The 25,054-nt window shown below is 43.3% G+C and overlaps 1 protein-coding gene across 1 annotated transcript in view; it reads left to right on the top strand.

Moving 5' to 3' along the window:
- Positions 1-24,632, top strand: part of erf (Ets2 repressor factor) — a 29,135-nt gene extending 4,503 nt beyond the window's left edge. The window contains exons 2-5 of the mRNA XM_070921994.1: positions 15,178-15,412; positions 20,523-20,635; positions 22,970-23,865; positions 24,000-24,632. Coding sequence (XP_070778095.1) covers positions 15,178-15,412; positions 20,523-20,635; positions 22,970-23,865; positions 24,000-24,632 — 1,877 coding nt within the window. The remainder of the gene's footprint in view (positions 1-15,177; positions 15,413-20,522; positions 20,636-22,969; positions 23,866-23,999) is intronic.
- Positions 24,633-25,054: the final 422 nt, after the last annotated feature.

Below are 25,054 nucleotides of genomic sequence, written 5' to 3'. Positions count from 1 at the left end.
TGTCCTTCAAAAAGTGGTTTCATTTTGGTGCTCTTAGTCTTCAAATAATTTTGCGATTGTGGCTCTCACTGATGTCGAGTTATGAATATGTAATTTTGGAATTAAACCTTCACACACAAGCTAAAGCAAGTGCAAGGTGACATGTTTTATTTAGCGGCACTGAAAATGTCTGGAGCTGCATACCGGCTCCATTTTTAGGCTGTTCTGATTTTCCTGTGTCTATCTAGTGGATATTTGGTTCACATTATTTATTATTTATTCTGACGTTAGGAAATTCATGCTACTCTTGAAATTTTGAACAACTTGTTCACAGTCAGTTTTTGTTGTCATGAAACACAAACATGCCGCGTGTATATGTGTATAGGCACACTAAGAGCTTTAAGGATTTAAGTGCCTTGCCTAAGGGCGCCATGGTGGTTGTTGTGTAGCAGCTCAGATATTAAAAGCATAATCCATCCTCTTGTACTGTGAAACAATTAGGCATCATCAATTTGTAATGTTGCACTACAGTAGTAATTTTTGATAAAGTGTGGTAATTTTCTTTTTTGTACTCGCTTTACATCTACCTGCCTCATCTGCTCCTACTGCAATTAGTGATCTCCTACATTTCCCAGGATGACTTTTAACGATACCCTCAGACTGCTTCAACTTGTAAATTCCTGCTGTGGGCTGTACATGCAGGTGGAAAAGCAATAACAATAGAAAAACCTTTTATTCCGATGGAGAATAAATGAGTGTTGCACCCCTAACTCTAATTGGAATACATCCTGGGGCTGTGCTGTATTATGGCCTATTGCGGCTACTGTTGGAGGAGAAATTGTTCTCACTGCCTCTTCTGTGATGAATTTCTCTCTTCGTGGTTGTTGATTATCTGTATAAAGTGTGCAGTTTAGAGAGAAGCTCTTTGATTGACAGGCCGACACCAAAACCTGACATCTATGTAGATATTTTACACAGCTGAATCACATGTTATTGTGGAGCCACACTGTCTGACATAAAAGAAGGGCACTCCACCAACTGCTGTTTTATGCCAGTTTTTAAGCGTTTTTTAAGCTTCATGTTCAATGTTAAATGGTAACTACTTCTTCTTCTCAACCATGGGAAATTCACAGAACATTTTGAAGCCTAGGTGTTCCAGAGCTGTATCTCTCTGTGTAATTTTACTATGAGGAATTCAGTTTTGGAGCTACAGAAATACAGGCCTTGCTTAGACAAAGTGCTGGTTACTTCTTTATCTGTGCACTGTGATTTGTAAAGTATGGTCAGCACCACGTTTAAGTCCAAAGAAAGTCCTCATCATCTCGAATGTCGCCGTCAGCCGGCCTGCTTGCTTGATATCTGTAAGTATTTATGATTTGAGTGAATCTATGTTGGCTCCGTGACACTCGACCCCCCAGCAGGGCAGATGAAAGGACAGAGCAGGTCAAGTGGAACCAAAGACTCGCTTCGCTGAGCAGATAAGGAAGATTTCTGCAGCAGGACAGATATCTCAGGAACACCTGACAGGATACCAGGTTTCCGGCTTCAGTGTTGTTCGGTCATACAAATCCCTTTTGCATAACTTGCCGTCTTGTGCCATTGAATCAATAGCTAGAGGATACAAATTCAACATATATTTATAGTATTTTAGCGATTGAATGTTGAAGAAAGCTCTGAACCTGAACCATTTAACCACCAGACTAACAGATTTATCGAGTAGGCCTCTGAGTTAAGCTTGTGAAGCCTGTTCAGTATTTGTCCTTGGAGTTCTTTTTTTGGAGGTTTTTGAATCAAATCGAGGCTGAAAGAGACCGAAGGTGTAGAGGAAGGTTTGTGCTTTGTCTGTGGCTGTTTTGGCTGGAGTCATCCTAACTGAAAGAGGTGTGGAGAGCTGTGCTGTGTGTTATGGCTATCATCTGTGGTTCGTGGAGAATGAGGGTTGGAGGGGGGGGGGGGTTGTCCTCGTTGGTTTGGCGTCGTTTATGGCCAGAAGGATCGAGGTACACCTCCACTAACATGTGAGTCTGCAGAACGAGAGAAGGGGACAGACTAGGTGTGGTCCTGTTTGGCTGTATAATACTGCCCGCATTGTCACTGTCACTGCCACTGCCAGTCCTAAAGTAGTTACAACCAAGTTGCAGTGAGAGCAAAAATATCCACCAAATACCATATGTTTTTAGGGAGTCTGTTTTAGCAAAGATGTGCGGTTAGAAGTAGCCTGCCAGGTTATGTTCTGGCAATTAGAGAGACCTACAGTAGGTGGCAACATCTAGGTTATAATGTTCTTTACAGTGAAATGGGAACATGACACACACTAAAATGCAAGAGTGGCATTCATTGGCAATGACCAACCAGTGGAAAGGATGAAAAAAAAACTCAGTTGATTTAAAAACCAGCTGTAAAATGATGCAAAATAAATTGGATGCATTTTTTCAAAAGGGACCACCTAAAGAGCCACAGAGGGGGAAACTTTGCCAACAGGTTGCAGAAAGAAAAAGAGCACATTTTGAGTTTTGTGGTTGTTTGGACTGGGTTGATCCGGCCCAGACTTTTCCTGCCTATACACTTGTTGGCGTTGCACCTGCATTTTTAGTCCACACCGCTCCATTGAAAATGTGAAATGTCCAGCTTTCAGAATTGCCAAGCAAATGTTTTCTTCATATTCTCACAAATGGGAACTTTGGTACTTCTTTGGTTCCATCTGAATACTAATTTCTACAAAGCCTGCTCTGTTGGGTATGTTGCCACCTAAATCTCCATGAAAAGTCAAGCTAAGAGCGTAATTGAAACCAAACTTTTGGAATAAACAGCTTTGAAACCTGGCTAGAAACTCATTACAAGTGTGTCGATGTCTCTCAGTTCTGTGTGGTGCTTTGCTGGGTTCAGTAGAAAGCACTGTCCAGGGCTTCAGGGCCAGAAAATGATTGGATTTTATTTGAAGGAGCAGACACTGATTCAGGTGGCTGTCCAATGCTTTAGTCTCAGAGGTTTGGCTCTATACGCCGTAGTTAATTATGACGTCCGACAGTGCAGGCGAGGACAATTTTGCGTTCAGATATGTGGTCACATTATTCCCTGGCCACCACTGAATGTACCTTAAGTATGTTTACATTCACAGGCTTTCTGCAGTAACCTGATTCCCTAAATGTCATGTAAACAAAAAATGTAGTTTCTGAAGAGGCCTGGTTCATACAGCTAGATTTCTGCTGAAATAACTCGCTGTCTTCGACTTGCACATGCGTGAAGTAGCTTCTGAAGAAGTTTTCCAAGAATGCATGTACATGACAAAAAGACTCAGGTATCAATGTGGCTGCAGTCCACAGGCTGAAGGGAAACATCATTACTTGTAAAAGTATCCAAAGTAATTGAATTCAAAGCCAAGACACATCTGGTCTGGCTCTTCACAGTCTGAAAGCAACATTTGTTATATATGAAACGGACAGTTTCCTCCAGCTGATGTTTAGTGTTTTTTAAGCTCCATGGAATAAGCTATTTGATAGCACCAGTTACCCTGAATTCACATTTACTGCCTGTGACTAGAGGCAGCTGCATGTTGCCTGTAAGTTGGCGTAGCATGAGCTAATCCATGTTTAAAGTAAGTAAGGCTAAAGTAATGGCAGGTTTATACAGTAATTGATAGCTGTTAACATCATAAACTATGGATGTATTCAGCGACGGGCAGTTATTCTTTTATTTTGTCCGCTTTTTAGTCATTTTTGCGCCACCCAACCTGTGTTGTATAATAATAATAATGTGCTATTTTTTGCCTGCTGTGGTGACTTGGTCTAGTTTAATGTTGTTAAAGCAGTACGGTGGCCTGTGGATAAAAGACGCTGCCTGCATGTTACAGGTTTGATCCAATCCGTGTTGCATGCTTCTTGTTTCTTGCAGCACGAGTCGAAGTTTAAATGTCTCGAATGAAAACAGATAAATGGTGTGATGATGTTTTGACCACATAAAGTCAGAGAGACCTGATGAAACGTTCAGAGTCCAGAAAACCTGTCGGGGTCTGTGGAGGGAGGAAAGAGATGGCTTCAGCAGAGCACTGCCTTTCTTGTCTGTTGTGTTTGCTCCAGTCGTTGGTCTGTTGGGAACCCTGTGGTTTTTTTCTCTCTTTTATTGCTGTCACAACTTGTCCTGGGACTCTGTGGCTATCTGTGTGTAGTGTGTTTACATTTGATGCGACTCTGCCTGTGAGGGTGTTTCATACCTAAAATATATGACGTTTGTGTTAGCTAAAGGCTAATTGCCTAAAAAACTTTATTCACACCCCAAACTACACAAATGCATATCGGCAGCATACAAACTCGCACCCAATCTCTGTCTCACACCCGCCTTCACCTTCTCACACACCCACATTCAGACAAACACAAAAGTTCAGTGAATCCTTCTCCTCCCCATAACAAATATATATGCGCACTCTTTTCATACATAGCTTTTCTCTATCTCCGGCTCAAATACACACACACACACACACACACACACACACACACACACACACACACACACACACACACACAGCGCAGACTTGACAGGCTGCAACAACATGTCTCACCTCAAGGCAGATCGAAGAAGAGACGGGTCGATGAGGAGGACAAAGGACTGGAAGACGTTGGTGGTTTTACAGGCTACAGTGTGATGACAGTCTTTTTCAACCAGCCAGCGACATAACGTTGCTGACCAGTCGCAGGTGTGTTTGGCGGCGGTGAACCTGATCCAGCAGCGATCAAAACCAAACGTGACTCTTCATTTTCTAAATCCAATCAAAACATGGCAAATTTGATTTAATTCATTCCCCGCCGTATCTCCAACCACCAACATGCAGACAAACGCAAAAACATAATGGAGTTCTGATGGTGTGCATCTACTTTGTGGGTCTAATAAGATCATGGTGAATTGTCATGAGAGGGAGAACCACCTTTGGCGGGAGGGAGAACCACCTTTGAGACCATTCTGACCACCGTCTGTGCTTTATCACCCACAGGACACAGACTCGGCTAATGTTTTCCCATTATAGCATCAATTTAAAAAAATGTTTCACAAAAAAATCTGCACAGATACTTGCTTGAATGACACGATGAATGAGCTAATTGAAACAAGTGATCTGAATGAGAAAGAAAGCTGAATCGTTAACCGTTGAATAAGAGTATAATTTAACATGTTGAATGTATTAGGTTGAAAGCGCTGCCCTCGTTCATTTGTTAACTCATGAGAAGTAGATTTGTGACCCATTTGTCGTCCCTGTTGGTTGGTTTGAAACCCCCGATCCAGTGGCAGTGATGAATGAGCCGCGTCTCTGTTTTATTGAAACGTGAAAGTCAGTTAGCCCCTCAGACACTCACTCACTCATCTCGCCCACTCACAGCATGCACACTTTATTAAGGGGCCTGGACCCCCCACATGCCAAATGCCTTGAAAATGGGTGATGTCTGTCTTGCGTTAACACACACACACACATAAACACACTCTTTTAATTTTCTCACTACAGCTAGCGAGCATGGCTTGCTCATTTGGGCTGCCATCTCCCTGCGGTGACGCCGTCGTGCCTCTGTCTTTAATGTTTTTACACAGGGAGCGAGCCACTCAGTCTAGAGACTGGAAGATCCAGCTTTAATGCAATAGACTGAGGAATTAAGACTGCGGTGGCTCTGCCAATGAGGAAAGGCTGACTAACGCACCCAGACATCACACATGGAGAAAGTCCCTCGCTGGCTGCTTTACATTTTAAGAATTTCACGGACACACTCATCCAGAGCGAATTACTGTCACTGTGATTGTGCTATAAGCTACAAGCGGTAGATCAACAACATTACGAGCCAGTATGGAAGAGTGGCGGCTCGGACCACAGTGCTCTGGCAATAATAAACTCATGTTTGAGTTGATAAGAAAATATAGAAAAGGTCTCTTTCTATTCAGTGACAACCTTCAGCATTAGCATGCAGAGCTAAGAGACGAGTTTGGGAGAGTACACGGCGCCCTTGATGGCTGATGTTCAGGAGCAGTTTTAAGTATATTAGTCTGGGTCTCTTCCAGTTTGAGTCTTCACTTTGATCTTTAATTCCCACAGAGAGTAAATGAAAAGGAGGTTGATCAGACATGATTAATAGCACTTTTGTCAAGTATTATCTTGACTATTGAAGAGCACATAATTCACCAATTAACTAACTAGTTGTTACTTGTTGCACTGATCTATACTTGATATTAAGCGGGCCGCGTTCATTAATCATTCATTCAGTCACAGTGGGCTGTTGAGAGAAAAAATTACATTGGTGCATCGCTTGTTTGTACTTTATTTACTTTGTGTTTTTGGAATATACAGTGTAAATGAAGCTGACTTGACTTCTCGTAGCCACGAGTGTTAATCAGTGCACAAATATGCACATTCCTGTCTGATATTTGCTCTTGACACACTCTGATAATAAAGGTCTCTATGTCGTTACTCTTCTGGCTATGACTGAAGTTTTATGACTTCAGGAGTATTTAGATATAATTGCAACTTGAAATGGAAATGCAGGCGGGATTGCTTTGTTGAGTCTTTACTTTTTCCCTGTTTCGTCACACCCCTGAACTGAACCTCTAGCGTCGTCGCGCTGGTAGTCCTACTAGTTGTAATCAAGAGTGGAGCCTCTTTGTCTGTGTGGAAAGATGCTGAAAGGAAAGCGGCATTATGGGAAAGAAGAAGGGGGAGGCGAGAGCAGGAGATGAAAGTTGATTGGCAGGGAGTACAAGAATGAGTCACTCATCCAGCTCCCTGGATTTTGAGCTACGGGCCTATTCTGGGCTGTGGTGACACGTGTATGTGTGTATGTATGTGCATGTACACGTGCACACTAGTGTTCACATCGCTCAATCCAACAGCTGAAGTCACCAAATTTTCGTTGTTGGCCTAGCCACCGTGTGTGTGTGTGTGTGTGTGTGTGTGTGTGTTGGAGGAAAATGAAAGTAATCTGGCGACCAAACCACAACACAGAAGCCAGATTTAAACGCAGATATTTATCTTCTCTCTCTCCTGCTCTGAAGTCTCTTCTACCAAACCATCACTCTGTAAATCACTCCAGTTCCATAGTGGCCTCTATCACTTTCTGACAACTTCACTTATAGTCGTGTTTATGTGGATTATTCTCAACTGAAAGTCAGGGTAACAGTCTACTAACAGTTTTTCTATGGATTGCTGAATTCAGTGCATGTCTGTCAGAATGTTTTTTTCTCATTACTAACAGTGGAGCAAGTACAGGAGACCATATCTGATTATGTCGTTTAGTCTTCATGTAAATACTTTTGTGGGAAAAGCCATTGAGATTGATTTCATCTATTTCCTTTAGTGAAAAGAGATTGTCTTTGGTTCATGGTTACATTTCTTCCTCTTCCTCAGATGGATTGGTCTTTATTGGTCTTTCCCTTCCTCGTGAAACAGGACCTTCAATATGTTGCTTCATGACACTTCAGGAGGGATGGCACTTCATTTTCTTCTTGCAGTGATTTAAAACAAAGCCTTCCGGTTAAAGAGTGGTCTTCTTGTTCAAGCCGACTGCCCAGTTTGATGTTATTAATCAGCAAAGCCAAGTGCCTGACTGTGGAGCTGGCTGGTTTGTTGGGCTTAACATTGGTTGACTTCACTCTGCAGGGTGCCAGCCTGCCTTATTTCCTGCAGACAGACAGTGTGTCATAAACATGTACAAATCAGATGTGTTTTTGTGTGGGCACGTGCATGACAGTGTGTGTTGCTGCGCAACTGGTAAACCGAATCAGCGCTGCCTCAGTGCACCTCTGCATAGAGCCGATAGAGTCAATCTCACTCTCTCTGCTGTCTTTATTTCTATCTGTCTCTTATTCTGTTTCTCACTCACTGTCATTCACACATTTGTGCACACACAAAGTTCCTTCCAACCAAATTCCGCCCTGACAATAGGATGCAAGCTTGAAATCTCCAGCGAGGCAGTCAGGTAGCCAGGAGCTCATTACAGCTGAATGTTTTACAGGGTTGTCATTTTCTTGAAGGAAAGCATGCTCAGACGAGTCTCATAGCACGTGTACATGCATGTATGTGCTCTTCTTCCTCTCTGGGAATATAGGCCTGAAGCTGATCAGCCACCCAACCGTGGCTCAGGCGCTGCAGATTTGGAGATATAGAAGTTTGAGCTCTTAGATCATTGATGTGATTGTTTGTTTTGTTTCTCATTAACACAACAGTGTGAAGATTACCTGTTTTCCTGCATTTAATGTGCCTTCTTGTCTAACCTTTAGGGCCACCAGTACTTAAATTATATGTACTGGTCCAGCCATTAAATTGTATGTGTAAGCGATCGCAGTAACACATATCCTGACATCCTTGAATCAGCTGTATAACCGTGAGGATCCTGCTGAATGCAACAGGAGCTTCCCCTCATGTCAGTATAATAAATGACTCTTGAATGTGCACACACATAGACGCTCACACACACACACACACACACACACACACACACACTCACACACACACACCAAGCCAGGGTTGGCTTAATCACAGCCTTGGCCGCCTCCAAGGTGCTGCTGAGTTCTCCAGGACGTGACGGGTTTCTGTCTGGCGAGGTTCGGGCGGCCGCTGTGTCACAGATTAGAGTGGCTTAGCTGTCTCAGTTGTAGCAGAGATGGTTTATACACTTAAAGGCTTCGCTTTGCAGCTCAAGGCTTTGCTGCTGTGGCAAACAGTCAAACTTCCTACTTTCTACTGTGTCTTAACTCTTTTCTGCAGACTTGAGAACACATCAGTGCAGCTCATCCCAAATGGTGAGGCTTTGTTTAGTTTGGATTGCTCACAGTCTACGGGAAGCATCGTTCACAGCACAAGCTATTTGGAAGATGGAAAGCAACCGCATCATCCCCAAGACAACCGGTGGGCTGATTTAAACCATGCAATGCCACTTCATTGATGGCTACTTCGAGCTCCAGCGGTGTTGCCAAATCTGCCAACAAACTCAGCGTTGCTTGTTATTTTCTTCCCAAATTTAAGTCATTAAGAAATCGTCTCCTGGCAGCTCAGCTCATAAAAAATTGAGCATGTAAGCCTTTAGTCTCACCACCATAGATACATACATAGATACAAACTTGACCCACTTGATTACACTCTCATTTGTGTTTTATGCCCACTGTTAAAATGATCATATTTAATCTTGATCTAGTTTTTTCGTATTCAGGCAGATTTTCCTCCTGTCTCTATCCCTATACTCTTCTCAGTTCCTCCATTGAAAACACTCATTCACACACCCTTTTCTCGTGTCTTAGTCATCCTCTTTCTTTCTGTAAAGCTTTCTCTTTTCCTCGGTCAGTAGCAAGACACTTACTTCTGTCTGCATTTCTCTGTCTTTTTATCTCCTCCCTTACCCTGACCCTGTCTCCCCTCCTTCCTCTCCCAGTCTGTCTCTGTCAGTCTGTTCATCCGTCTGTCCCTCTTTAAGCCTTATGCAACGGAGGGATCATGTGAGAACTGAGGTGAGGGTTCACGCCATGCACCTGCAGACGGCCATCCTCCCTTCCCTTTGATCTCTACTGGATTCTGTTTCTTTTTCTCCTCCTGCCTCTCTCTTTCACTTTCCTTCCTTCTCAACCTTTCCACCTGATTTCCTCCTCGTCCCGTCTGTTTCTCTTTACTCCTCCCTGGCTTTAAGCCACTGGCTCCTCAAATCTAAACTCCATCCTTTAAGGGTAATTATGAGATCAGCTCGATGAGGAGAGGAGGGCTTTTAAACAGTAGTTTCAGGCTCAGGACTCCTCAATGAAGCAGCGTTATTGTGTGTTTTGATCCCAGTGTTGTAGACAGGTAGTTTACACAGCAAGACAACAATGGAAACCCAGACAACCAGGTCTGCACGATCAGTCATCATCTTAAACTTAGTTGATTTAAGATTGACTATCCATTTAGACACATTGTAAAGAGTGCAGGATTTCAGGTATAATACGTTTTTGCATTCAAACGTTCAAGTGAGGTTGGAATGTTTTTCAGATTTTTTTCCATTTGTTTTTTATTTGTGTATTTTTTCTCCAGAATTTGACTTTCTGCACATGGCAGTACCGTTTACGCCCAAGAGAGATTCCCCTTTTCCTGCTCTGCACTCATTTATTTCCTGCCTTTCTGTGTTGTCCTGATCCCATCCCCGATAAGATTCATCCAGATTTCAGTAGTCAGCCAGCCCCCGGCCATTTAGCCTGGCCTGTTACCTCTATGCGTCGCTCTCCGTGCCCCTGAATCATTACCCTGCAGACAGACACAGACCGACCTTTCCAATGGCTAAATATAGACCCACCAAAGAATGGGAGGAAGGGAGGGAAAAATAAACGGGGGGATAGATGGATAGATAGAACAGCATGTTAAAGAAACTTGTTGGGAGAGAGCAAGAGACGTAGAGGAGGAGGTCGTTTGTGTTTAGTCTCAGCGGCTGCAGGCCTTCTGGACAATACCCCAATGATGGCTATCGGTTATTAAGAGCGCTATTCCAACTGTGGTGACGTCAGAGTCCCTAAGAAAAGCAGACCTGCGTGTTAAACCCCCTCACTCACCGGCTGTGGCTGCACAGATCCTGTGTTTCTCTTGGAAAGGAGAACGCAGGTGGCTTGGGACTGCAGGCTAATAGTAAATGAGTTTTTCTACCCTGTACTTGGCTATATATAGAATCCAATGAGGCCTGAAATGGTGTGTTTCACCTCCCCCTGACAATCAAAAATTCTTCCTGTCTGGAGTAGAACTTGCCAGATAGTACAAAGGGCTTTGGGTTTGTTTGTCTACTTCAGTTTTCCCTGACTTGTAGCCCTGCGTCCAGACCTCTTGTGCTGTCAACCAGTACCATAGTAGCTGTAAAACAAGCCGTGTAATGTAGCTCACATTGATCAGCACTAACTAAAATGCCCTGCCAGTTTTGTGTCTCAGTTTTTGCAGTAAATTGCTTGCTGTGTAAAACATTGTAAAATTTAGGAGCTAGACTGATGTCCCTTCCTCCGTGCCGAAGGGCTGAAATCACCAAACATTGTAGGTTTCTTCTAGTTATGATAGTTTGTATGCAACAACGAGGTTTGGCTGTTTGTTCAGTCGTACGGCTCTTTTGAAGTACTTGTCCCTCTCCCACTCTCTCTTGCTTTCTGTCTCAGCCTTCTTGTATGTTAACCTCTGTTTTTACTCACATCACATTAACCACCAGCTGCAGCAGATGCACCTCCAACAGGACCCTCAGTTGTGCATCTGTCAGAATGCCACACCATCAGCTGTGCTGTCTGACTTTCTGTGTCTGTCTGCCTTGCTATCAATATGGCACCTCTGATCATTTCAAAAGAAAGACTCTCAATGTGAATGGATGTCTTCTGAAACAAATTGTAAAGTGCAGGATTTTAGGCTCAAATTGATCTGTTTGGTGGCGATACTTGCTCCTCCAGTGCTTACAAGACAGGGCAACGAGTCCTTTCTGTTGTAAACACAGTGACAGTGAAGCCGGCTCTGCAGCGAGACGTCTCTGCTGGTCAGGCAGCCTTAGACAGATCACACCCTCACACTGCAGCTCTCTGGATCTCTGCCCAAACTCTAAACTCTTTTGGCAAGTTTCTGTAATAGAATCATATTTTGTCTTGTCTGTCGTGACTCGGCCATTTATTTTTAGAGCTGAAAGCTTTTGTTGCTAGGAGACAGTGTGTCTTAGGAGAGGCTAGGCGAGGGAGGGACAGAATGAAAGAGAAAGGAAAGAAAGGAAGAGATGGCAGCAGCGGTGTTGAGGGGCAGAAAGGCGGAATCTGTGAAAGCTGAACGACGAACGAACAAGCTATGAGTCAGCAGGGACATCTGCACCACACACACACATGCAGTGGGCATAGTTGCTATTCCTGTGTTCTTTGTCTGTGTGCTCTGTGCACCCACGCATGAACCCACTTACCTCTCCCCACTAACCTGTGTTGTGCGTCTGTGTACTTTATGTGAGATAGAGATATTAGCTCGCCCACTTTGATTTAATCCACTCCTGCTGTGTGTTGGATGCGTCAGCGCGTGTATGTGGAAGTGTACCGCATGTGCACATGTCTATTTTCTTCCTGTAATCACCAGCATACCCTATTGTACAGCAGTGTGTTGTGTCTGTGTCACAACGCCTAACCTGTCCCCAGCGACAAGAGCCTTATTGTCTGGCGGATGAATCATATGCTCGTACCCTATTAGTAATCTGCCTTCAAATGGCTATTATCAACGATCATAGCCGGCTTGTCTGTCTTTTGGCTCACTCTCCGAGCACCATAGGAGATCAGATAGCAGCATGTGGTTTATTAGTCACCAGGAGCCGGTCTGTTTTTCAGGATATTTTTCTCTCTTTCTTAATATGACTTTTGTAAGATTTGTTTTGAGCGTGTTAGCTGCCGCCTTCAGAAAAAAAAGAAGCGCGATGTTGTGAAACGAAAGAGCCACCATATTTGTAGATTTGGAAAGTGAATTTTGCACATCACTTTTAATAAAAAAAGTATATGCTTGGGCACTATGGATTGCTCCTTTTAGATATTTGTATGTCTCTAAAATATTCCCATGCATTGCAGGTGATCAGTGAATGAAGGGATCATTGTTTTCCGTTGGGTAATTGTGAAAAATGGAAAGAAAGTTGAGAAAAGAAAGGATGCAACTCTGCTCTGCTGGAATTCTTGCAAAATTTTGTGTCTGTTGGACACTAAAACGTCACAGCTTGAATCTCTTAAATCTATCCTAAAGGGAGAAGCAGATTGCAGTTACTCAACTTGTGAGTGTGTGTCTCCATTATTTAGCCAGACGTTGATTACAAGGGAGCTTGCAGCAATGTCGGAGGCAACGTGCCCGTGCAATACTTGGAGTAACGTTGCTTGCTAAGTTTGAACTCCTGTGTCAATATGGACAGTTTTTCGTGCACAAAAATCTATTAAAGCAATCTGTCTCCAGTGCTTCGTCACTTGAGTTGTACTTGACCTTTCGTTGTCGTGTGGCAACACTGCATTGTAAACACCAGGTATTACATTTGCAAGTGCATTTTTGTGGCCTTCTCTCTCTGTATGAGTGGCCTTCTCGTAGATGTTAGTGCACAAAATGTCATTTGTTGTGGTAAGACCTTCACACTTTTAGACAGTTATGCATGTCTACAACTACTACTGCTTCCTCTTATACTACTACTATAGATTAATGACATTTGCAGACACATAGCTGCACTTTGCACACCTATTAGTGGACTTTCACCGTGTGCGACTTGGTTAATTTTTCCATGACTCGCTCTGACTCCATTTACACCTGCTATTAAAATGTGATCTGGATCTGGATAAGGTAAAACACATGTTAAGGCCGGCTGTAAAGATCAAGAGTTTGATCAAACAAATCAGTGCTTTGCGATCGATATCGGCAGAGTCAGCCATTTGTAAATGCAGCTCATGACAATTCAGAGAGTGTTACTCTTTCTTTTTTTTTTATCTTTGAGAAAGCACCACCCATGTGGACAGGAATGTCATGACTCACTCTGGAATTTGTCTTCCACTCACCTTCTCAAAACTCCTTTAACTGTGAAGGAGCATTCAAAGCATTCGTCGTGTTGCTTTGGACAAAAAAAAAAAAAAGCTGTAAAAAGACCCATTACACCCATGTAGAAAAGTAAATATCAGCTACACCGCATCATTTTTAATAAACCTGCCATTATTGTTTTGTTTCCCAACATCTTCATAAATGAATTTAATCCCAATAAGCACACAGTGCAGACAGTGAGAGCACATATTGTGTAAATGGAAAAGTCATAATTGATTTAATTACCATCTGGGCACCATATCCAGATACAGTTTACTTTACCCTGGGATTTAGTTGCCAGGTGTGTCGTCTTTTTTTTCCCAACTCTTTTACAACTCCTTTTTTTTTTAATGTCGTTTTTCATCTGCTCTTTTGTGTGGCTGTTATTGTGTATTGTTGTCTGCTTTTATGTAGCTGCCCAAAGGCTGTTTCCTCTCAAATATTGACATGGCAATAAAGTACAATTTCCTGTTTAATATCTCAGATTAGTGGCCCTATAGACCGAGCTCCTGATCACGTACAGTATGATGCAACAACTTTCATATTATATCAGCATGATTGTGTCATGTGCTGCTGTTGCGACGTGGGTCAATAGGCCACATCACACCAGAGTTATAGTCTGTCAGCCTTGAGCATATCATTGTTAACAGTTCGCTGTCACAGCTATATAGATATGACAGACTTTGTAGAGTGTGGGAAACTGATTGTAACCTTGGTATTTAGGATAGTGTGTTTCTTTACAGTTACATAAACACACACAAAATTCAGCATTGTTATATTGTGGCCATATGTTTCCCACCCTCAGCTTTCTCAGCCTGATTGCCAAGGCACATCTGGTCCTAATGAGGTGCGTGTGTGTGAGAGTGTGTGTGTCACTATGCCTTTGCTATTCAGCCTTTCAGCCTGGCCTTGTGTTGAAGTGGTGTTGAGTCTTTTACTGCCACCCACTGCTTTACAACTCAAAGCCTATACTTTTAACTGTTGGATAATAGTGCGTGTGCTTGTGTGTGTGTGTTCTGATAGTAGTTATAAAACCATAGCTTATATTTTGTCTGCACATATCTCAAGGCCTGTTAATCTGTTATAACAGTGCTGATTTTCCAGCTTTGATGGCGATAGCAGTGAAGTTTTGATATGACTGCGGTCTGTGGGAACAGATTTAGCCGAAATGCTCATCACCAGCTTTACTGAAGGCGCCAGATCCACTGTGCACCAAAGCCATAGGCCGAAATGTGTTAGGGATTTCAACGTACATGTTAAGTTTCATCCTTGATTCTGTGATTCTCAACAGTCTCATGTCTTTTATCCTTTCACAAATGCTCCACTCTACTAAGTCAGTTGCAGTTTCTCTGTTTCTCCTCCCATACTCTTCTGTACAAAACAAACCTGATTTCAAACATTTCTTTGGCTTATGTTTATCTCCAGAGAGATACAACCTTGAAGTTTGAATTGTCATACACATAATGTAATGTCACAACTACTATTAGATGTAAACACAAGCTTTATCCAGCTATTGTGAGAAACGGCTGCAGTCAAGTAGACAATTGTCAACTTCAGAAGGATAATGGTTTATCACACGCAGTGCAGACTGGACAGGGTTAAAGAGCTGGTGTAACTCCAGATTTTCCTCTGTTCATGATCACCCAGCTGAACGCCCCTTTCCTCTCTCCTCTGTCCCCCAGGGTTTGCCTTCCCGGATTGGGCCTACAAGCCCGAGTCGAGCCCGGGCTCCAGACAGATCCAGCTGTGGCACTTCATCCTGGAGCTGCTGAGGAAAGAGGAGTACCACGACGTCATCGCCTGGCAGGGAGACTATGGAGAGTTTGTCATCAAGGACCCAGACGAGGTGGCCCGCTTGTGGGGCGCCAGGAAGTGTAAACCGCAGATGAACTACGACAAGCTCAGCCGAGCGCTAAGGTGAGACTGAAGTGGGTGAAAAAGGGTGAATGTTGGTGAAGGATGATGATCAAACCTTTCAAGGACTTTGGTGGCCGCAAGGGTCCAAGTGACTTAAATGTTGTCATCTGCCCGTGTCTGTGAATGTCCGTGCAAACTGTACATGCCAGCAAACAAGGGAACACATCTATGTATGCAGATACTAAATTAAGTATAAACAGGACTGAGCAAGTGTCCATTTTTGGACTATATCCAACTTTATTTATTTGCTCCTTTTGATCTGTTTTGTTTTGGAAAGTAAGAACAATGTCAATGAACACAGACATGTACATCTGAAAGCTAAAGGTCACGCCTCTTTAAGACACAAACCCTGCATATGACACAAGAAACTGAACACATGTCCAGCCAAAAGTTCTCCATTCTCCCTGCAACCAACCATTCATACTAAAGATTTAACTCATGTCAGGAGCAGAGCAGCAGAGCTTGCTGATGTATTAACACCGATGACAAACTCTGGTCCTTGCTCCGGTCTGAAAGCTATTAACCATCCTTAGTGAGGCTTGTCTGGACTGATCCTAATATTTAGCTTCATATTTAGGTCACGTGTTCTTAACAGGTATCAACACCAGAGGAGTCAGATAATGGCAAAGAGCCCAGACGGGTCACTCTTAAGTTACATGAACTGGAATCATGTTGTTGTGAACTCCAGATGAACTGTGATAAACTCAGCGAAGCATGCAAGATTGATTTTAAAATAAATGCAAATTGAAAGGGGTAAGATACAGTACAGCACACTGCAGGGTGAAGGATAACAGGGTGTCCATTCACACATCATGCACACACACCAGAATTGGAACAAAATTTATTTTCTGTTTTTTTTTTTTCCACAAGTGCTTCACAAGATCTAAAAACAAGCTGAAATGACATTTAAAAAAACAGAAGCTGGAGAATAGAAGGAGGAAGAAAGCAGTGACGCAAACTTTCATTTTATTTCTTTGTTCTTATTTAGACTAACAGACTATAAACTGGGGAAAGATGCTGTATGTTCATCGTCTTTTCAAGTTTCTACTCTTCTTTAAATAATGACTCACAGATCACACAAGCCTCGTTTACCTCATCAGTATCGGTTGTGTGCGGTGTTAAACCTTGAGCTTATTTATCTTTCTTTTTAATCTGTTTTTTTCTAACTTATTGGGAGGTGAATTTCAGCGTGTTTAAGTGTTTTAAGAAAAAAAGAAAAAGAAATGGTGTTTGGTCGTGAATTGTGCGTCTGTGCTGCGTGCTGAAACTCCAGGGTGACAGCAGATTTAGAAACACACACCTTCACCCTCCACGGAGCACATGTGGGATGCTGCTGAGTTTTATTTAGCTGCCAGTCTGTTCTCTCATCACCATGTACACAAACACACACCACACACACACACACACACACACACACACACACACACACACACTAGTCATCAGTGTCGCCTCCTGTGTTGTAGGTTGGTGTGGGTTATAGTTTGCCATGGTGATGACTAGTTACACTGCCTCATCACCACACACACACACACACACACACTCACACCCACGTACACACACATATACTTAACACCTTGTTATATGTCAGCCCTCCTCCAGCCCATCTGTGTCTTGTTTGTTGCTTAAACCTTTTTTTTTTTTTTGTCTTTGACTTGCCCTCATATGACTGACTATTTAAAGACACCCAACCTTATCTGAACTTGTATACAAATATATTTTATTTTAACACGTATATGTTGATCAGATTGTGATCGTGAAGTTAAAGAGTTATTTGCAGTGTTATTTGTTTGTTCATGTAACAGGGACAATACAGATAAACGACAGATGTAATGTATATAGGGCATCTAGCTGAAGCTGGTTAGGGATTAAGTTATTTACTTCTACTTCTACTAATTACTTTCTTTAGACCTACTTTACATTTAACGATGTAGTTTCATCACTTAAAACATCCCTTTCAATCATTACATACGTGTCATAACAAATACTTAAAGCATTTAAAATGTGTGCTTAACATTGATGTTTCATGCTTAATTTGTCACTCACCAATGTTTTGGTATAATTTCTGGTAAAAGTTTGATAAATTAGCTTTTAACTGAAGTAACATCATATTAAGAAATGTCTGATTTGTTTGATCTTCCATTTTCTTTTATTTGATGGTTGCTAGTGGAAGAATTGGGAGCCTCCACAGTTATTTGAAACATATCAAACTACAGAAATAGACAAACAAGTTAAACATGGATACTAAATGGCGTCGATCCTTAAGAAGCCCACAAAGGTTTAACAGCCAGTTTGATACATGAGCAGTTATGTCCTCTCTGGTCTCAGTGAGTATTTTACATCAAAGACCAGCTGGAGACAAACTTTGTTGTGAATGTCTTTCCTGTGGTCCGAAACCTTTTTTATATGAATGAAGAGCTGTTAATTAACTCTGAAGTCTTTGGAAGGAAGTTCTCTCTCTGTTAGATGTGAAGTCTGTGATTGATGATTCTCTGCATCTTTGAAGTGAGTGTGCATTGGTACACGTGTGCATTCATTCATGCATATGCACTACATGTGTGTGTGTGTGTGTGTGGAGACATGCATGTCTGTGTGCTTGTGAGTTTGTGCTCTCACACATCTACGTGTGTGTTCAATACAGTATAGTCCTTTCTAGTTTATTTGAAGGAAGTTCAAATGGTCTTCAAAGAGCAGGAGGCCTGGAGCGAGCCTGGGCCCAGTATGTGAGACTGACTGTCCCATATTGACTCAAAACTATTTGAGTGTGTGTGTGTGTTTGTTATGGCTCACGCGACTCACATGACTTTTAGGACATGATTTAATAAGGACTATTTTAAGTGTTCGTACCGCTGGTTTTGAGACTATTTAAACGTCATAGTTTGTTCCTTTCACATGTATGTGCCTGGACTTCCCCCGAGTCCTTCAAAGTGCCATCCATCTATCCACGCGTCTGTGAACATTATGCCCCTCAAGCTTTTACTGCACCTGATATCGTTAACACCCACTCACAAATACTGCCATTTACTTCGTGTGTGTGTGTGTGTGTGTGTAGTATATATTGTTTAGATTTTTGCATGCCGTGTTTGCCATTTCCTTTAATGGAGTATTATTCCATTATGATATTGTATGTTTACTCAACTACACACAATGACTTCACTGTCAGTCCCTGTACATTTGAGTTTTTTATTAAAATGACTTAAAGCCACTGTGTGAACACTGTGTGTTCTAATAACAGCTCTAATGTGTTCTGTGTGCTCAGTAGTTTTTTCCATTACTTGCATATGTTTTCTGCATGCATTGTACGTTTGAGCCTGCGTGCCTGCTGTTCATCTGCCTGCTCCTTTTGTGTGTGTGTGTGTGTGTGCCTGTATTACGTGTGATGGTGTGGGTGTGCGTAGTAGTCGACTCTATCAGAAGAGGCCCTTCACTCATTGAGTCATTTAGGGGCTGGATGAGCTCCTGGTTCACACACTACTTTGTTCTGTATTGTACCAAACTCCAGTGACTAATACTCTGATCACACTGAAGGAGGGGTACAGCTGGGCACGGCTTCATCAGCATGACAAATATTATAATTACGATTATTGTGTTTTTTAACTACACACTACTAGTGTGACTGGTTTTAAGAAAATACTATATTACTGTACTGTAAGAATCTCATCTTATTTACGTCGTGACTATTTTCTAGGGCGGTAATGGTGCAAAATACGACGTTTTGGTGTCCCAGTTTGATATTGTTGTCCGTCATTTTGTAGCTCTGAGGAAAACAAATAAAGCATGAAGGATTTTGACTTGGCAAAGTTAAAAAGCATTTTACAAACACGTCCTAGAATTAGTTTTATCCCACTTGTAGAAGAAAGAGTATGGTTTAATGTTGGCTTATTGATTAATGTGTGTGTCTGTGTGTTATATCATGGGTGTTATATCATGTATGTTATATATATATATGGCCAAAAATAAACTATTGATCTTGTTAGATGACTGAGAAAAAAAAAGGATGGATGGATGGATAAGTTACAGTTCACCAAAGTTAAATACATAACATCAGTCTTTTCTGCTGCTGGAGAACAGTTCGATTTTAACTTACTGGCAGCAAGAGACATGTTTACAACGTGTGATTCAAGCAAATCCGTATTCTTATGTTCAAATTTAGACACTGAGCTCCTTTTGTGCTTGATTCTACTGAAAATGACGAAGGACGTATTATATTTCTCAGAATGAAGTTGCCGGTCTCTGTTGAATGAGGGACACTGATTTAGATGTTTTTATGTAAAGAAATATGAATGTGGTTTTGTCCTGAGGTTATCGGTGAGTCACAGGGAGCCATTTTATCTTTTAGATGAGCTGTCAGCGGCTCGCTATTCACATCGTTCTGTGTATTGACGATGACTAATGCACTCTTACTAATGGAGCCGCCTGGGTAAGACTAAATCAGAACGGCTGTCTCACTTCCTTAAGTAATCACAGTGAGACTTTGAATCTAACCGTGTGTTCACATTGTGAGCAGCCTGTTTAATTGTGTGCTGTACACTGAGTAATGTAGAATTACCATGCAGGTACTCTGGTCTTCTGTAATATTACATTGTTTTTTTAGCTTTTAATATCGCCAACTAGCAAACACTAACTCAGTAACATAAAATATAAAAAATGAGTTCAGTATGAGTATGTAATGGACTGCTATTTAGAACTGCACATGCACAGTAATTACTTCTCCATACAAGTGCAGATTTGATTGGTTAATGACTAGTGACCCTAAAAGCTGTGGCCAACAAGATTGCAAAATGTCCACATATGAGCCAACTGTCACAGATTATTTAGGTCTATGGAAAAATAATGGATTATGGTGATTTGTTCATCATTTTGGTTGCACTGTGAATAATCACTTGCTGGCTGTGTGACTGAGTCGCCTTGTGGCGTGCAGAAGTCCATAGTTTCAGCTGGAAAACGGTGCCTATTAAGTGTACTTATCCATGGTTTCACACTTTTAAGTATTCGGCTAAAACAAAATGCGGCCACGATCAGAGGTTTACCGCATGTTGTTGATGATGTGATAAGTATTTTAAAAATGGTAACTCACTGGGAGGTAACACTGTGTCCGTCCTTCTCTCCTCAGATACTACTACAACAAGAGGATCCTCCACAAGACCAAAGGGAAGAGGTTCACCTACAAGTTCAACTTCAACAAACTAGTGCTGGTCAACTACCCCTTCATCGACATGGGCTCCGGTACGCACACATTCACATTTATATTGAAATTGTATCAGTGTCTGAAGATGTTTTGGTTATAATTAACAGGGTTGTGTCATTGTATTAAATAAGAACCTTACTGGGGCTTTTTTTTAATTTATGAAAGCAGACATTCTTAGTGTTTATTAGCACCTGTTATTTTTCTTTCCCCCGATGACCACGGCAGCTGAAATGCATAGTTATTTTCTATGTAAAGAATGGAATCACACTTGACATCAAGGACCTGTTCAAGGAGTGTAAGCTCCAGGACAGACAAAAGGTTTTGGCCTTCAGGTGTCTGAATTCGAGGTCCTTTTGTGTAGATTTCTGAACTTGACTTTGCAATTTGTTTGCTGTCAACTGTAACAAAAAATTACCTGTGAAGCATTTTAATCGGCCAAAATAACCGCTAACCACGGTTGGTGTAGATGTTCCTCTTCCCATTTTGATGCTGTTTACTTGTTAGCCAAGAACAGAGGTTAAGATGCTACCACACTTACAGACAGTTGGAGTGTGCAAAGATCCCAAAGACTGAATACAACCGAGACATTCAAAATGTTATTGTCTGAGAAATCTTCCAGACGGTGGGGCGGGCGACTTACCAATTTACTCATCAAAGATCGTTCCTATCGGTAAAAACTTGGAGCGGTTTTATGGCCCGCCCCGGCCTCAATCTAAACACTGCATTTAATATAATCAAATCATATTCTCATCAAGTATTTCTCCCCCATTTGCAAAAAATCATATACACAAACAGAATCGTGTGTGTGTTATAAGACATCAGTGTGCCACGTCCCAGTTTATCCCTCTCCTCCCTCTTCAGAAGTCGTCTCTCGTTCTGGTCCCGGCCACCCAGTGTAAACACAGCCCATATGGAGCGTTGGATACTGGGTGACATAAGTGCAGCACGAAACTTTAATTATAGCCTCTGTGTGATGTGGCCCACACACTGACATGTTGTGATATGATGGTTTCATATGATGGTTACACACACACACATGCCCACGTCAATCTGGATTGATACGCAAGCACAGCCGCTCACAAAACATACACACACACAGTTTCTTTTTTTCTCCTCATCGTCTCTGACACACACACACAGACACACTCAGCGGTACTGGAAAAAACAGAGGAACCCAACCCATGTTTGTGATGGCAGTAAGAGCGACTTTTCCAATATTTAATTCTGGCACGTGCACGGATGCCAAGAATTTATTGCAGTGCCACAGTCTCCCTGGCAGAAGAGAGAGAGAGAGGGAGGAGGGGTTGAAAGAGAAGGGAATTTGTGGCTTTGTGTAACCCAGTGTTTTCTCTCTGTGTGCCTGTGACCCTCTGGGTAAAATAGTTGGAGTTATGGGAGACATGTGACCTACTGTCATTAGTTACTTTTCCCTTTCTCTTCAGTGTAAAGGGCTGGTTCGTCCAAAAAGGAAAAAAACATATTTGCTCACTTAGCACCAGTGGTATCGAGCCATGCAGACGCAGGTTTTGTGTCTTTGGACGTTGGTGGAATTTCTTTTCTGATGCTTTTAGCATTAAAAAACTGAAACAGTAGCATCTCCTAGAAGCAGTGCCCTTGTTACTCTGGATAATCCACTAAACACGCTGTCAACAGTTTTCATTAGACCCACTTTCTACCAAAAACATAGTTCCTGTAAAAACCGCCATGCTGGCACACATTCTACTGGTAATGTGGAGGGAAAAAACAATGTCAGTGTTACTGTTTATGACGTGCAGAAATGCAGAAACCTCAGAGACCGATATCTCACAAACCAAAACTAACATCATACATAGACACCATTAGAAATGGGGGAGGAAATACTGTATGTTCCTTTTCTAATTCCCAGAGAGCAGAAGTCCTAACGTCACCTCTGAGCTTGGTGCTGTTACAGTAGCTTCTGTGACTCAATACAATCTCTCATTGAGGGGTTTCTCTCTGAAAAAATAAAGCGTGTTCTGTGGTTTACTAACCGTATACCAGAATGAATGAGCATCTATCAACAGCACCTGCTTTTAGAAGTTAAACAATATCAATTTGCCAACTTTTAGCTGGAATCTCTGCTGTCTGAAAACAAATGCACTCTGTACTGCTGTGACAGCCATGTCTGAATTAGCCACAGACACTTGACACGCCCAGAGTCTTGCTGTCACTGTCTAAAAACAAAATCAATGGACTTCCAGGCCTTTGAATGAGGTTTTTGTATGTTTTCAGTTTCGCTCTCTGGTTTTTATTTTCTCGTTTCGTTCTATTTACCTTCTTCTTCTGTTTCTTTTAAAAGGAAAGTTTAAATTCACATTGTTGATTTAACCTCTCAACTCTTGTCTTCCTCACAGGCCGAGGAGTCCCTCAGAGTGCCCCTCCAGTGCCAACCGGAGGCACCCACTTCCGTTTCCCCCCCTCCACGCCGTCAGAAGTCCTTTCATCCAGTGAGGAGCTGCGCAGCCCTGGCATGTTCAGCAGCGTGGCTCGCCGCATGGCCCGCGGCTCTGTGAGCGACTGCAGCGACGGCACCTCCACCAATTCGGAGCTGGAGGAGGCTGTGGGGGCCGATGAGCGAGGCGTGGGGCCTGAGAGGGCTTTCAGGGGCCTGCTTCCTCACCGCCTGCCTCACGATTCTCTCTTCAGGGTCTACGGCGGCGCCCCGAACCCAGCAGGGCTCCCCAGACCTGCCCACAGGGTCCATCCAGAGCCTCTGTCTCCATTCCCTGTCTCCCCCCTGCCTGGCCCCGGGGGTCTTCTGGCTCCAACTCTGTCCCCAGCCCTGTCCATGACCCCTACCCCCCACCTGCCCTACACCCCCTCTCCCTCCCTGTCTTCTCCCATGATGGGCTCCCACTTTTCCTTCAACCCGGAGGACATGAAGCACTACCTGCAGGCCCACACCCAGTCCGTCTACAACTACCACCTCAGCCCCCGAGCCTTCCTCCACTACCCCAACATCATCATCCCTCAGCCCCACCGCCCCACCCTGGAGAAGCCGGCCGCCCATCACCTCCACGGCCCGCCCATGCCACTCTCCCATTCGCTAAGCCAGCAGCCAGGAGGCGGGGAGGAGGGGCAGCTGCACCCGTCACCGTTCAAGTTCAAGCTGCAGCCGCCTCCGCTTGGGCGCAAACAGAGGGACACCGGGAGCTCATTGGCTGCTTCTTCTTGCTCCTCTTCCTCCAGCCAATCCTCCTCATTCACAGCTTCTGGTCAGATAAACAACGCAGGGCCTCCTAAGATCAAGGTGAGACTGCTCACACACACACACACACACACACACACACACACACACACACACACACACACAGGATGTGGTGTTTCCACTTCTGCCAGAGTCACGGATAAAATGTCATGTTGTAAATTGTTCTTCCTCTCCAGGTGGAGCCCATATCAGACATCGAGTCAGAGGAAGAGGTGGAGGTGACTGACATCAGTGAGGAAGAGGAGCTCAATAACAATGACGTGGATGACGAAGGTGGCATCTTCACCCCAACTGCTCCTCACCATCATCATCATCAGCTCAACAACCATCACCGAGCTAACGGCAACGGGAGCAGACTTTCTGTCCCTCCGCACAGTAACCCTGATGATGACCCCGATGATGATGAGGTCTTCAAGACTCCTGCCACGCCTCCCATTGGCAGCGGCAGCCTGCCCTTCCCTCTGATTGGCCTGAAGAGTGAGCCGGGTCAGGCGGCTCCCATCAGCCCCGGAGGCACCCGCTGTATCCCGCTCAAACTCCGCTTCAAACGCCGCTGGAGCGAAGACCAGAAGATGGAGGCTGACGGGGAGAGGGACGAGGCGGAAGACAAGAAAGTGAGGGCGGAGGGAGACGAGGAGGTGGAGAGGAAGAGAGAGGAGGCAGGCAGGAGAGTGGGGGAGGTGGAGAATGGGGGAGGAAGAGGTGTTATTTTGGGGATGATGCTGCCACCGCCTCCCACCCAGCGCAGAGCGAGCTCGGAGCTGCAGAGGGCTACAGCCCAGCTGTCTCTGGAAAACACTGGCTGCTGAGCTTCATGTGTGCGCACACACACACACACACACCCACACACACACACACACACACACACACACACAGGGGATCTACTTAGTTACAAAACACACCTCTCTGAGTCTTGTCAACAAACTTCATGGTTTTGTGTAGCCCATAATGCCTTGTGGTTTCTTGCCAGCAGTAGTGAACAGGTTTTGGTGTGCTTACAGGGAGACAGTGAGTGAAAGGTGATTATATATGAACACACTTCTTCAGTGTATATCTGAATATGTACATGTATCATATGTAGGAAATTATGTTTTTTGTTCAATAATTAAAGGAGTTGTTGGGCACTTTTTACTGACCTCACAGCCCCACAAGCTCTTTAAATTACTTAACATAAAACAATAATTCCCCTACGTATGTTACATCCACACGTTCACGAGGGAGTAAAGAACAA

Source organism: Enoplosus armatus, chromosome 16 (genome assembly GCF_043641665.1).
Source record: "Enoplosus armatus isolate fEnoArm2 chromosome 16, fEnoArm2.hap1, whole genome shotgun sequence".
Lineage (NCBI taxonomy): Eukaryota > Metazoa > Chordata > Actinopteri > Centrarchiformes > Enoplosidae > Enoplosus > Enoplosus armatus.
This window is presented reverse-complemented; position numbering and strand designations above follow the sequence as displayed.